This window comes from Bactrocera latifrons, unplaced genomic scaffold, assembly GCF_001853355.1.
Source record: "Bactrocera latifrons isolate USDA-ARS-PBARC rearing strain unplaced genomic scaffold, ASM185335v1 scaffold_26, whole genome shotgun sequence".
Lineage (NCBI taxonomy): Eukaryota > Metazoa > Arthropoda > Insecta > Diptera > Tephritidae > Bactrocera > Bactrocera latifrons.
In genome coordinates this window covers 104,125-119,702 of record NW_017536185.1, presented here as the reverse complement: position 1 = coordinate 119,702, position 15,578 = coordinate 104,125, and the positions used below count along the sequence as shown (strand labels likewise).

The 15,578-nt window shown below is 35.7% G+C and overlaps 2 protein-coding genes across 2 annotated transcripts in view; one reads left to right on the top strand and one right to left on the bottom strand.

The window, feature by feature from the left end:
• The window catches only part of LOC108969637 (GATA zinc finger domain-containing protein 10), a 17,982-nt gene extending 15,703 nt beyond the window's left edge, over positions 1 to 2,279 (bottom strand). The window contains exon 1 of the mRNA XM_018934484.1: positions 2,034 to 2,279. The gene's annotated coding sequence lies outside the window, so the exon portion shown is untranslated. The remainder of the gene's footprint in view (positions 1 to 2,033) is intronic.
• A 3,272-nt stretch (positions 2,280 to 5,551) lies between these two features.
• Positions 5,552 to 15,578, top strand: part of LOC108969606 — a 30,040-nt gene continuing 20,013 nt past the window's right edge. The window contains exons 1-3 of the mRNA XM_018934414.1: positions 5,552 to 5,709; positions 8,989 to 9,172; positions 14,467 to 14,615. Coding sequence (XP_018789959.1) covers positions 9,004 to 9,172; positions 14,467 to 14,615 — 318 coding nt within the window. The 5' untranslated portion in view covers positions 5,552 to 5,709; positions 8,989 to 9,003. The remainder of the gene's footprint in view (positions 5,710 to 8,988; positions 9,173 to 14,466; positions 14,616 to 15,578) is intronic.

The window sequence follows — 15,578 nt, the reverse complement described above, 5'->3', positions numbered from 1 at the left end:
TTAAAATTATTATCGTTATTATTAAAATTTAATTCTCGCTCATTTTTATTAAAATTGTTCACCCTTTTGTGTTCAATTTAATTGTTCTTTCGTGATTTTTATTTACATATGCTCATTTGTGTAGCTTAAAATGTTTTGCGTTTTGCCTTTTACACTCTTCTGTGTTATTTATTTATTTATTTTGCTTTTGCGCACTTTTGTGTTTCTCCGTTGCTTTTGTTTCGCTACAATCACTGCTTTGTTTACCAGTTTACCTGTAATAGCAACAATTCTACATTTTCGAATTCTTCTTTGCACTCCATTTGTTACTTTGCACCTGCCCGAGCCATTACAATAACCWACTCGTACYCAWACATTAAGCGAGTGTATGTGTGTGCGTGTATTTGTRGCTTTTACATGACACTTCTAAATATTTTATTATTTTGAAATTTTCTTCTTTCRCCGAGCATCATGAACACTTTCGTGTCCGAAAGCTCCTGTGACCTCCTTCTGCCGCAGTGCCGACGATGACGACGCCACCGTCGACGAAGCACTCAGAACGCCACGCAATGAAATACCTACAGCAATGCGTTGCTTCGCGCACACCGCAATGCAGCGAAGGAGCAAGGAGGAGGTGGCACGGAAGAGCAGAAGACACACCACCTTCTAGCTCTTATACCGAATTTTCGTGGCGACGTAAGCGACGTCAACGCACACGCAATCGCCGTCATAAATGCAATTGTGGTCGGCGACGTCGGCGTTGACGCCACTTGTTCGTCTGTGCGTTCGTGTGCTCGCTCGCCAGTGGGTCGCTGTTTATTGCGTTGCGCCAGAAGACTGCACTTTCATATYTATAAATGAATAGCAACAACAACAACACGGCAACTTATTGGCAGCAACAGTGGCGGCGTAATAACAACAACAACAGCAAAGTCAGCAACGATAATAATAATAACAAAAACGAGAAGAATGAAGGCGAAAGACGCAACAAATACAGCAAGCGCGAGTGCAATGCGTTCGCTTTTATTAGCGTTGCTGTTGTTGTTKTTGTTCTTGCAGTTGCGTTATTTATAAAAATATCAGCGGGCAGTGGCGCAGACCATCGGAGCGACACGGCCAGCCACTGCGCGACCGGCCCGACCCGCCTACCACACGGCCGGGCGAGCATTTTTGGCCGCGCGTTTGAGCAACAGTGCGTCTAAATGCTAAACGGTGTGGCGACCCCGTTTTTGCCCAACAGCAACACACATACACGCGCACRCATACAACGGCGGCTTGCTTAGCGTGTGTATGTGTTTAAGGTGCTGTTGACTGCTTTCGCCCGTCGAGTTTGAGTTTTTGTTTTGGGCCGCGGCTATTGCTGCGGATGGCTGTGGCCTGTGCCAACAATTCATGCATGATTTGCTTGCTGCTACTTGCTGCTTGAATTGATTTTATTGTAGTTGACTGTGAATATAATTGTTTTTGCATTCCTCACACGTACAGCCATGCAAACATATGCGCAGCTACAGAAAGATACGTGCGCGCGTGTGCTTGTCTGCAATGGGGAATGCACATCCCCATATGCAGGCATACGGCGATTTTCTCGAGCAGAAACGGCTGTCGACGTTTTGTGCTGCTGGCACTGCGGCTGTGCTTCTTCTATCGCCTATTCATCCACCTATACCCACACTTGTGCTCCCCCTCATTCACCCTTCTGTCGCTAAATGTGATAACTTTACGACCACTGCAGTTATTCGCTGTTGTTGCTGTTGTTGTTATCGTGTTGCGAGCCCCCAAAACATATTTGCCCCAAACGCGTTTGGCAACGTTCKCCTCGCGGTCGATTATAACGCATTTAACTGTAAATAGTTGAGTTGGAAAGTTAGGAAATTAGTTTCACTTGCGTTTTCATATTTTAGAAATTTCAGATAATATATTTATTTTCTTTTATTATTTTTTCTTGCTCTCACTTTGTTTCACTTCACTTCACTTAGYCTCTTGTTCTGGTTGGTCTTGTTCTTCTTCGTGTGCTACAGCTACTTATTTGATCGACTTCGTTTTCACCGAATTACCTATGAGGCACTTCTAAATGCTCGCTGGCCAGAACTCTATTTTCTATAATTCACAAATCTTCACATGCACTGCGGATCGTGGTGGGAATTCTTTAGAATATCTTAACTAACTGCTGTTGCGTTATTTTCCATCGTTTCATTTTTGCTCTTCTCTCGTCACTTATGTCGTATTTTCTTGATTTCTTATGTATTTTTGTGTGTCTTATGCTTTGGAATTCACAGAACACTTCGTTTTTCGATGGGGTACTGAACTAGCACTGCGTCAAAGTGACAGTTCAGTGCTGGCGCCATTGCCGACCGCGCACTGCTTTGTCGACATTATTTGCTTTATCATTGGCTTTATGGCTTTTGCTCCAACTGTTATGGCGCTGTCAGTGGGGAATSCGTTATGCGCTTCCGTTTGGCCATTGAACTGTGTGTGCGCTGAAGTTGGCTGAGTGTGTAAACGGTTGTTGTCGCGGCTAATTGCCCAGCGAAATGCAATGTAGCGATTGTGTAATTTGCTATATTTTTGGATATTTTTTTTTTTTGGAAATTTTTTATAATTAGCATTTGTGTACATAATTTCGAAAGTAGGAGGGGTAAAATGTTAATTAGGTGTATTTCAGAGTAGATAGAGATTTTTTCCGTTTAATTTCAAACAACAAAGTGGAGTAAGAGTGATGTTTTACTTAGTTTTGGTATTACTGTTTTTATATTAGAATTCTGCAGTGGTTGTATTTTGAAATTATTTCAACTATAGATAACTAAAGGCGACTGCTTGTAACTACATTCATATTTTTCTCATCGAATTCGTAAAAAATCAAAGATGTGTTTAATTTTTCTGCCAATTTCTTTACTTTCTTTACAAATCATATAAAATCATAATTAACTTAAATTAATATTTTTGGATTTATATGCAATATTGATTTTATTTTTCACTTAAATGGCTTAAATAATAAATGTATAGCAATTATATAGCATATAATTATGTTTGAATGTACATTAGAGCGGGTCGACTTTTTACTATAAAATCGAGTATGCGGGAAATGTTCTAMGAATGATCCTRAACAACTTTGCTTAAGAGACTACGGGTCTACCGGGCTTAGTTTCGTAAAGCCACTTTTAAGGCGAACTTAAAGCAATTTGAGTAATCGTTTGTATGGAGATATGGAGATTGTATTAAGGTGTGTGAGTTTGCGGTTACCTACTTGTTAAACTTCATAGAGATATCTCAAAAATGGTCGAACAACCTTTTGTAAATTCCAAAAATTTTGACGTAAAAATCGCTGGAACCGGTTTTAGATCTATAATCTCTGAAGTGGAGATATTCAGAATGATCAGTAGAAMATTTTCCGCWGGCGYGATTATTTCGTGTTTTGGCTCCCTTTAAATCGACCCACTCTCATATATGTTCATACATTTATATATGACACGTATATTTTAAACTAAGCCTTAATGGTATTTTCGGCCTTCTAGTTATAAATGCACAATGTGTTCACATATGTATATATACACACACAAACATCAAAAAGCTGTTCACCGATGCCACTTARGTCCTTAAATTAGTCTCTATTGCCTATGATCTATGTGGTCACTCAAATTATATGCCTATTTACAAATGTCTATATAAATATATTTGTATACATACATGTGTAGCTCAATGCATACGCTCGCTGGTTTAACTACGAATATGCTGACCGCAGACGACATATATATGAATATATAGTATATTAATTATGTTTCCTTCTGCCGCCTGTCATTTATTACATTTTCTCAATTAATGCCAGCATGAAGTATTAATCGATATGACTATTGTTGGAAGTATTTAATAACAGTAATAGGACATAGTTTTATCGTTGGAAAATTAAAAGAATATAATTTACCGAAAAATTATTTATTGAACAATAACAAAAATGCGAAATTATAAAAAATTTATACCTAAAAATAAATATATGTGATATAAATAAATACTTAAAAATTATTGTTATCTTTTATTCTTTTGTTTATATTAATTTATGTCGCTTGCTTTTTGTCTCCCCAGTATTTGTATTGCTCYTGTGTATAGTAACGTGCTACGGTGAGTATACGTAATATTCGCTGYATGCCAAGGACATTACTGTTCACTCATACGCCATGCTGCACTCTTCTTCCTCAAAGTAATAAAAGTAGTTTCTTTAACTGAAATGCTGTATACTAGATAACAATTTCACTTTGAGAATTCGATTCTACAGTTTTTGAGATAACTAATTGCACTGATTAACAAAATTTTATCTGTTTTTGCCACATGAAAACTCCTAACAAGTTTTGAATGCACTTGGGCCACTAAACAACAATATGAGAATGAAAAAAAATTACTCGTCAAAYTTTCTTGCGGCATCAAAACATTTAATTACAATAAAATAATAATAAAACAGTACAAATAATAATAAAAAGTACAAATACAGTTACATAAAGTATTTTTAAATTAAATATAAAAAAATTACTTATGATTTTAATTAATATTTGGCTTCTGGAAGGTCCTTTTTAAGTCCTCAGTAATAAGCTTCTAGCATTCCTGTTCCATTTCCCTCTATACCGCTTCTATGTTAAGGAATTGTCTTCTCGCGCTGTTTGTTACTCACAGTACCCAAATCTTCCGTAAATAATCCATATAAAAGTATAGCATGAATATTTTGAAGAACTTATTATTATCCAACCTAATATTCAGAGTCAAAATTGATTGTTCCTCAGCCTGTAAATGAAATAATTCGCCTAATAAATACAAAATTTTAAAATTTGCTCACCAATGGTCTCGTTTGGAAAGAATGTTGTGTTGTTGAACCTAATAATCTTGAAAAAGTAGAATTTTTGAAATATTTATGGAATTTAAAACAAAGCTAGTGCTTCTCTGATCTAATGGTCGCGCTTTCAAATATATGATAGCTATGACCTCTCTTTTTTCAATTTTGGTTGCAAATGTAATTTGCCTACTCTTTAACAAAATTCAGTGTTTTCTCATAAATATTTATAAAGAAATCAGAGAAATTTAACCAAATAAAGTGTTATTAAAAAAAGTCAGGGAGTTCTAGTAGGGCATTTATATAATTTATGGATACTCATGGAAAGCTAAAGATGATAAAAACTGCTTTACTGTCAACATAATATGTATGTATATATATATATATACTAGGTAGCATATATATATATACTTGTATTATGAGGAGACGCGGGTGGATATACTCCACCTAATTGCTTTATACTTTCTGCAAACTTAATTTCTTTATAGCTATTTGCTATTTTTGGCATTCCATTTAACATAATTTCAACAACAACACGCGCCGAGGACCATCAGAAGTACCGATATTTTTTTCGTTTTTGTGCAATAAAGAAGCRTCAAATCATATCATTATTGCCGCCTAATTGTTATCAGCGTCCGTTGTCTGACTTTGATTGCTGCGTTGTTGCGTTGTCAATGTGATATACTTAAATTTATTGTTATTGTTGTATAAAACTATTACTTTTCTTGTATTGCGAAGCGAATTTGCCACTCAGTTTGTTTAGTGAAGTTGAAGTGTGTTGATTTTGCCACCAAAAGTCGCCTGTGATTTATAAGAATTACTGAAAGTAATTAAATATTACAGTTTTACCTATATACAGTGTTATATACTACAGAAAACATTCACATATACACATATACTTTGAAGTAACATAAAAGGTAATGAAGAAGATGTAATTGCTTTGTAAAAAATGTTGTCCAAGAAATGTCTGAGTCTTGTGATAAGAAACATCGTTTGCTTGTGTTGTTAACATATTTAATATTTTTGATTAAATTTATGAACTCCAGGAATCAATTTTATTTTATCTACTTTGATATACTTATGTATATATTAGTTAAAATTAATTGAAAATCTTATCTCTTGATAAACCAATTATTAATTCATTTAGTTTATAAGATAATTCAATTCTAATTTTACTTTAAGATCTATTAAGTGGCACTGTTGTTTTTGTGCTGCAATGTCGATGGTTCCCTCAGCATTACCTAATTCGGACAGTTTTTAAATAAATCTTTTAATTATGAAGTTTCAATGTGCATTATTAAGAGCCTGAAAAATGTAGACCATGATTTGAAGCTAATTATATCTTTCTAAGCAATTTTTTCATATATCAATAAATTATACCTTCAAAAATAACATACTAAAATTTTTTAATTTTATCTCAAATGGTTGTGATTTACAGCCAATAAAGTGTAGCTACTAAGTTCAATCAGCTTTGTCAGTTTACTTTCAAAGTCGCTTCTCCCGAAACTACATTTTTCAAACTTGCATGAGTATTTATTCGGAGACATACGACCCGTTTACTATTTGATTTGCGGGCATGTTCTGAACATAGTTCTCCATRCAATGCCCAGCCACTTCTTAAACTAATAAAAATCGAATTTTAGCAACCCAAAAACGACCAACATTTGTAATATTAAACTTTATGTTGTAAATGCCCCAATTTTGTAATTTTTTCTTTTTGTTTCTAATGTATTGCCCTAAATGCTGAAGTTGATGTGGGTAAAAGTTTTGGAGATACAGYCTTGAAAAGTTACGTCCTCTAGTTCAGCTATATTTTCACTTAAAAAAGCATTTAACTTTTTCTCGAAATTGAGTTTTCAAAGTCGGTTGTCAAGATTTCTCTCGGACTATTCAACCGATCTTAATGAAATTTTACATATGTCAGCGAGATGTAACTYGCTAGGTCTTGAAATTAAGATTTTTTTTGTTCAATTACAACCTTTTTAAAAAAAAAAATAAAAAATAAAAAATATACGTAGACAAATTTTCAACTTTTGTAAAAAAGGTCTTCGAAATAATTTTTGAAAAAATTTTAATTTCTYTATTTTTATTTCGTCCAATGCGAAGTTTGGTGTTTCAATTTTTGTACCAAGCTTGCCACAGAAGGAAACTTAGCTGGCCCTATAATATGATCAGCAKGATGAATTGAGTCGAGTTAGCCATGTTCGTCTGCATGTCCGTCCATCCGTCCACGGGAACAATGTAGTGCCTCAGTTTATGAGACATCGAACTGAAAACTGCTAAAGTCTTTTCTCCCAATATTATAAATATATTCGGTATGAGTAGGCAATTGAGAAGCAAAGTCCTCTCTCGACAAACAAAAACCAACCTCAACTAAGTCACTCATAATTACCGTCCTGCTATATGGTGCAGAGGCTTGGACGATGTCAACAACTGATGAGTCGTCGTTGCGAGTTTTCGAGAGATCCTTTGCGCGTTGGCCTCGGCGAATATCGCATTCGATGATACGACGACATTGATATAGTTCAGCGAATTAAAAGACAGTGGCTACGCTGGTTAGATCACGTTGTTCGAACGGATGAAAACACTCCAGCTCTGTATCTATTCGACGCAGTATCCGTCGGGGAAGCAGAGGGATAATCTSGAAAAATATGTTTGTTTATTCATACCAAAGATATTGCATTTTTTGTCCACCAACCGCTCTTAAAAMGATGGTTGGGCCATATTATTATTTAAACAAAGGACCATGAAAAAATATGTATAATTTAGCACGAACATTGTTCTTTGACTTCACAAAATTTTATCGATTTATCTCTAGCAGTTTGTGAGAAAATAGTTTTGCAATTTTACCGTGCCCTAAATTTCAGCCTTCAATAACTTTAACAAAAAAAAAAAAAAAAAAAAAAAAAAAAAAAAAAAAAAAAAAAAAAAAAAAAAAAAAAAAAAAAAAAAAAAAAAAATAAAAAAAAAAAAATTAGAATTTTGACAACATATCTACATATATCACGGGTATGCGTCTGGGTCAAACCACGTCAAGCAAAATCACCGATTATGAAAATTAGCAGTCCATTAGGGAGGGGAACAGACGAATAGATATGTTGTCAAAATTCTAATTTTTTTTTGTATAAAGCAGAATTTTCAGTAAYAGAGTTCTCCATGGATTATTTTGGATTGTGAGAGTCTTTTCTTTGGTAGGATACTTTATATGTATAATGACTATTTTCTCTTTGCGAACTTTATCACCAATACCAATAATACCTGTTTCTTTTCGAGAATAGTTCACGAACTCCTATCTTATTTACATAAAAACGCGTTCCTCTCGTATTGTGTCGCAAGTAGTCCTGCTTTACGCACTGCCTCACCTCATACTTTCAAACTTTTGAAGCAACTCCTTTCAGTTATCAAACCCTTTAATTCCAATCGAGCTCACATACATTGACGATTTCACAGTTATCAAATTGCGAACAATGTTGCATTGCACCCACCAAAAGCATGAAAACGAACAACAACAACAACTGCAAGGTAGCAAAAAGCATTTAATCCTTACAATCACTTAGTGAAAGCAAATCAAGTTGCATTGACGTTTCGACGTTGCTGATTACTTGAGAAACGAACGCTTTCATTGCACAGCAACAAATGCTCAGCTCGAAGATTGACTGAGTTTACGTGGAACGTCCGGTAGCTGCTACTTTTGCAGGCAATTTCCACGTTGCGAACACCGTTGTTGGCAGGCAGTGATTGTTGTTGGCATAACAATGCCAGTCTTCTCGTTCGACTACCTGTAATTTCCGAAGAGTAGCACTTGTAGACGCCACTTTAACTGTCGAGGATAATGCGAACGTCAAGAAGCTCAATGCTTGGCACCCGTTGGCGTTGTGGCGCTGCTCCATTTTTTTAATAATAGTACTAATATTTGTAGAAATGTTTTTGCTTTCAATTATTATAAAAAATTAATTGAAAAATGCCAGCAAAGCTTTGCAGCTTTTACGCAATTAAATTCAATTAGTATTTGATTTGATTACAGAAACACATACTTAGAAGCATGTACTAGGTCTTAATATGAAATTTCTTAATTATAAAGGCATTTATTTTAGCATTTCGATTTCATTATAAAAAGCTTAAATCCGCTTATTGCTAAATGATCCACTTAAATTTAAAAAACAATCGCAATTTGTATTTTTGCTTTTATTTTGCAGCTTACAACAACCGAAATGTTCACCAAGGCTGCCATACCATCTGCATTATCCTTGCGGCTTTTATTTGCAGTTGCTCTACTCATATTCGTCGCATCGCCAGCCACACCAGCTAAAATACCGACAGCAAAGAATGGCGGGGCTACGCTGCGAGGCCAAGCCGTCATTGATGCGGTGCCCCTGGCAGGTAAGCGCCGCTGATTCGATGGCATTCAGTTAATCCAATTAAGTGATTTAGAAGTGATTTTGAAATGATTTATTGCGATTAAATATTTATGGAATTTGTTTTGTATGGAGTCAACGATTGCATGGTGAGAGAAAGTTTTTGAGAGAGCGTTTGTGTGTGTTGAGAAAAAATTYGTGAGGAATTAATGAAATATTTGGAATATTACCGTTTCAATTAATTAAATATTGGTTTGCTCTAATTAATTTTCTCCACTTTTGTAAGGAAAAATTTAGGCATTAGAAATAAAAAAACTCTGCAATAATTGATTTCATTGAGCAGAAATTATTTGTATTGCCACCCACCGAGAAGCAGAAGAAAACGCATTAAATTTGTGCTGTGAAATCAGTGAAGCGTTAAATCTCTTAGGTATGGAGCTTACTTCAGAGACATTACATTTTATCACCGATGGCTTTATAAGAGATCGGATCAAAATTGGACAATGGACTCGGCACCGCTCTTATTATAATATACTCTCATATAATTTGCCACCTTATGACTAAAAGTTGAACCAAAACTTTTAGGTACCGAATATGCGGAATTTAGAGGAAGTTTTATCCTAATAATAATATGTCTGTGCCTCAGAAAAAGGCTGAATCGGTTCGATAGTTCCTTAAGCCCTCATATACCYAATATAAAGATTTTCGAAATTCCGAGTGAATTTATAGCGCAAATAGCGGCCAATGTGTTAGTTGTCTTGATTAAATTGATAGAGCTTGTTTTCCTCATAAAAGTGTAGCTTAGTGTCTAAAATATATGCAATTGGGRGAAAACTTGWCCTATCCCCCATATAACTAACATCAGGATTTTCGAACAAACGACTGACTTTATTTTATATAATTGTGTGTTGATGAAGCCTTGGAAACATTTTATTACCAAATAATTAATCGTTTTAATTTGGCTTMTACGTTTTATGAGAATATTTGATATCAAGGTTAAGTTAGGTTGGGTTAGAWGTCTGGTCCCTTAGCAAGGCTCATCTCATTTAGACTGTAGAATTTCTGTAGTTGAACATCACCTATATATTGGCAAAAGCGCCCKGAACCTAACAAAATCTGCTAAGATTATATATTATATATTATTATATATTCCTATTTCCACCATTTTACCGTCTTGTTTAAAAGTATTAGATCCTAAATGTTTTTGCCAAACACCTAATGTAGCTGGGATTCGGTGAGATGTATAATTACTTGAATACCGATGGGAGTTTCCAGCTGTAACTTCTACAACCATTTAAAGGTAGCCTTGATAATAGCGGTGAGTTCCGTAGACCTTTACCTTGGGTCAGAAGAACCTTGCGATTGCACTACTGMTGGTATTTGATCAAAACTTGCTGGGCTCACAAAGGCACTCCTACACGTTCCCATTTCGCAGTTATTGAGACTAAAAAACCAAATTATTAAGACCCAAACTAGTTTAATCATACAATATCCCAATGCTAGAGATAAGGAGTTTAGACATACTTTCACTATTCTCGAGCTGTCTGCATGAATTCAAGGCTAATTTTGCTGCCCTACCATAGGAGTGGATAGCCGGACTGCGGAGGAGTAGATGTACTGCTACATTTGTGTCACGCAGGTTCACTTCGAAGACACTTCGAAGACATTCTTAAAGTAATTTGAAAAAATTGTGCSGAGTTGACAGTCMTTAACTGGATAATAATCTAGGTCCATTCCAGCCACTTAGGCCCGACTGTCGTGAGAACGCAGCCCTTCTTTGCCTCGGTTTTCAGTTTCACAGTGAATACGTGTTTGTCTGATTTCCTAGAAGTCCTGTCGAAATAAGTGTGTGTGCTTTAAAGAAGCCGCTTCCATCGTTCAAAGAATTTATAATGAGGTCTCAAATAATATATCAATCAACAAAACATGAATAATTGATGACCGTTAGCTTCTCTAACTATTCTCCTTCTTACTTTTCTTTGTGAGAAAAAAAAAAAAATGAAATATTACAACAATACCCAAAGAAACAAAATTGTTAAAGCTTAGCAGAATCTAAACTAAAATAATAAAATAAATGGAACTGTAGATGTCTATCAACGTCGAAGTTAACATCGAAGCAGAAATTGTGTCTATCAAACACGCTAAAAGTGTCTCACGGGAGCGTAGCTCTCTGAAGCTGAARAATTTCCAGCTCTTGGCTTGCAGTTATGTCCCGTTGTCTTTTCTAACGGACTTAATTCTGCATACAGTAAAAAACAACAATTACCAACACAATTGAGCAATTGCATTCTCCAGTCTCCWAAAAAGAATATGMCACGCTCTTCAATGTACTTAGTAACTGAAAAATTCTTCGCTGAGATACAAATATTTTATTTTCGCTTGAATRGCAACTGCTTTTGCATAAATTTGGAGTGTCGACACTTCAGCGCGCACGGCGAGCAGTTTCCTCACCACTTGTAGCAAGTTTTTAAGTCAGTTAACGGTTCCTCAACAATTTGAGAGCGTAATAAAATCAACTTGAGCGGCGAAAATTATGCGCGGCGCTTTGCTGCTGAAAATGTACCGTTAATGTTAAAGTCATTAGTGAAAACTGAATTGTCACATCAAGCCGTTATGCGAGCTGTCACACTAGAGATGSCATTGTGCGTATCGCAGCCACTACAGCAGCGCTAACACTAGACAAGCGAAGACGCTAACGATGCGCGATCTTGCAGCGCCTTCCCTGCGCTCGTGCACATTTCAACTCAATCACTGCGACAACAACAACAAACTTAGCGCTTGCCAACACTTTCGCTCGCACCGCTGCATTCGCAGCTTTTACGGCTGTTTGATGGCGTGCCGCACACACACACACACACACACATGCATGTTTGTTGTTGCTAACAAAGTTATAACGGCTGCAGGAAGCGCGTACTTCTTTTCACTCAAATCATTCCCGTCGCACACCGTTTCTTGACGTCTCACTTTTGCAACATTSAAGTGCAATCCCATTCTGTGCGGTGGCAGCGGCAGCGGTAGCACATCTTCAGATTTTATGTCACTGCCGTCAGCAAAATGACACGCCCCACACATTTGACTTACTTACGCGCACACATATGTAGCTAGATGTCAAGTGCGTATGTCAACTCTTCGTGRATGTGGCGCAAACACGCCAACAACAACCACYAACACAAGCACAGTCGAGAAACAACTTTTGTTTAGTGWGCCATATGTATTCATATGCAAGTGTTGTTGGTAGAGTGTAGCGGCAGTTACAATGTTATTTGTCGGCTGTCAGTCGTGTGTCGTTGCGGTCGTCACGTTGTTGTCAGCATGTGTGGCAAGTGTGGCAAAGTGCAACTATTATTTTTGCCACGCATGTGTATTGCTCGTGTTGCACATGTTTTTTCAGCGTCAACAACAGCAGCAACAACAACCGCAACTCAACAAGTTGATGGTTTCTTCTTTCTCTTGTGCGCTTTTTCTTCTTTTTTCTTTTCATTTTCAAGCATGAGGAGAATTTATATTTTTACTCAAGTTCACTCTTGGCATCATTACACGAGCAAATTGCCACATATTTTAACACGTTTTGTGCAGTCATTAAAATATTTATATACATCTTCATAGCTTTGCTKCTGAGTTCGCACATCCGCCCTATTGGGGTGCGCAGTCAAGAGAAGAAAGTGATTTGTAGCAAAGAYTCGTACTTTCTCGCCAGTTTTTAGGTCAAAATATGCTTAAGAGACTATGAGTGTCTAAAAATAAAAGTTGTTAGTAGTTTGTCGTTGTCTCTCAAGCAGAGAAGAAGAGTTTTTTGTTGACGCTAGTTATTACGCAAGAGGCCATAATAAAGAAAGGTTAGGTTCGATGGCTGGTCTASAGAGATCGCACGGCTAATCGGACTGCAAAACGCTTAGTAGCCAGTACAAATTTGCACAAGTGTTTGATTTCCATTACCGCTCGGTGGGATGTCTGAAGGTATGCGTTTCTATACGCTTAAGGGGTTAGGGGTAGTCAAAATTAAAAAAAAATTTTTTTTTGCATTTTCGTTAAGTTTAATATAAATATATTAAAATAAATATATAAATTAAAATAAATATTCTCTGAACATTTCACATTGATCCGATAATATATTTTTGAGTTATTCGACAAATAACAAAGAGAGCTCGGGCACTTCAAAGCGCTACTGTGAACTTTAAGCGCGTTTTTCTCAAAACTATGTTTTTTGAAYTGTTAACAACTGTAACTCGAAACCCGCATTTTCATGAAATGTATACAGCTTTTAGAATACATAATAAACTCAGGCCTGTTCGAAGGATTTTTTTTTCAAAAATTTCGATTTTTTAAGACCAATTGCTTTTTTGCAAAAATTTTGTTAATTTTGAAAAGTCCTTCGACCAGGCCCAGGATTATCTATTTGTAAAACTATTTTTTTTTTTTTTTGAAATTTTCGTGACTTCAAGTCAACACATTCTATAATAATGAGATATTACTACTTTTGTAAAATATCATGATTTAATAGCAAAAAAAAAACCCTGAAAATTGTAATTTTTTCGTCTCTYTGACTATCCCTAACCCCTTAAATCTTGGCCCCCAACGCGAAGCAGTCGAGAAGGAAGTGTTGAGTTGTTTCCACCCCAACTGTTTTTATTCAACTTCTGCAGATGACGTCTGGTAAGACCCTCAGCCTTACAGCATGGATCCCAATTGAGGAATGGCCTGTTAAAAGCCTCACAACTAGGGAGAATCTAGTCTTACTAAGGGAAAAGTGATAAATGGATCTCTTGTGACCTTACTCAAGGCCAAGAATATGACTGACTGCTGCTAACCTACTCTGCGAGATATATTATTGCAATTTAGAGAGAGTCTTTTTCCGAATGTGTTTTTTATGAATGTGTGTCAAAATGGGTTGAATCGGATCAATAATTCCTTTAGCACCATTATAACTAATGGATGATTTTTGAACTTACGGTGACTTTATATCGCAYMTATCGGCAAATATGTGAGTTATCTTAATAAAAATGAAGGAGATCTCATATAATTAACAAACCTTATACTCCCGAWGGTACTTTCCTCAGTTCTAATCAGGATAGTTGCAAGAATATGAAATATAACCGAACCCGCACTTTGCCTTAATTTAATTAATAATTCGTCTTTAAAAGTTTTGGTTTAAAGAGTTTTTCATAGATTTAATTCCTATAACATTTTGACTTTCAAAAATGGAAAAACAAACAGGACTGATTTCTTAAATATATGATGTGAAGCCTTAACTAAATTACAAATCTATTTTAAGTTTATTAAATTTAATCTTTATTTTTTTTTTTTTTTTGTGTTTTTCAGAACGCGCCGCATTCATTCGCTACAATCTGGCTAAGGCAGTGAGTCGTTTTAACTCCGCAGCCAACAATGCTACAGACCGCAGTGCTGAATCACGTCTATTTCTGCAACCAAGTGCTTTGCTGAGTCCAACACAATTGCTGGAATTCGAGGTAAATAGAACAAGTTTCTTGCCGGACATAAAATAATACAAATAATGCCTGTATGTTATTGACTAAATTTTTTTATTTGAAATTTCAAAACACACACATAAAATTCATTTTCCAGCTTCACCACTTGCATATACATACCTTTGACCGTCCTACTTATATAAGTCATTCTGTTCCGCTACATGTATCCCAAGTGTTCAAATTTTTACAAGAATTATGGTTGCATTGGTGTCCCCTGGCGTATRCGTAATTTATTGTGAAAATTTAATGCACCAAGGCACTCGCAAATAAGCTTCGACAGTCGCTTTTGTACAAGAAGCAGACCTGAAAGGCAGTAAAAAGATATTAAAATTTGCATGAAGTAACAAAATGGCTGACTTTAATAGCACACAAATGCTAACGGCTTTTATTGTAGACAGATTCAGAGATTATTGAATGACTTGAATAGTTTGAAAAGCAGCAAAGTTTTTGTAAATGATTCAATAGCGAACCGTCGGAAAATTTTACTAAAAAGTACTAGCTACAAGTGTATTCAGTTGAAGTTAATAAATCACTGACACATTTTAAGCTGKCTGCGAAAATAGTGCCGAAAGTTTTCTAAGTCTACGAAGTTTTTCGCTCAGAAAGACATAATTTGACAGCAGAACGTTTTGGCTTTAGTCACCATTAGGAAGTGAAGGGTAGAGTAAATTTGCAGTCAAAAATATTTACGAAAATAATTGGCAAACTAGTAAATGTATATTTCTTGCTTTCCGATTATATGTTAGCCTTTCATAGTTTTTTGAATATGTTGAATATTTTTATATATTGAATAGCATATGGTAGTCGAAAAAGTMTTTTCGTATATTTATAATGAATTTTAATCAACCAAATATTTACCGTTTTGTTCGACCACTCTTTGCCATTTTTTTCGGTAGAGAGATTATTTCATCACTGTAAAACTTTTCTGGTTCTCATAAAACTTTT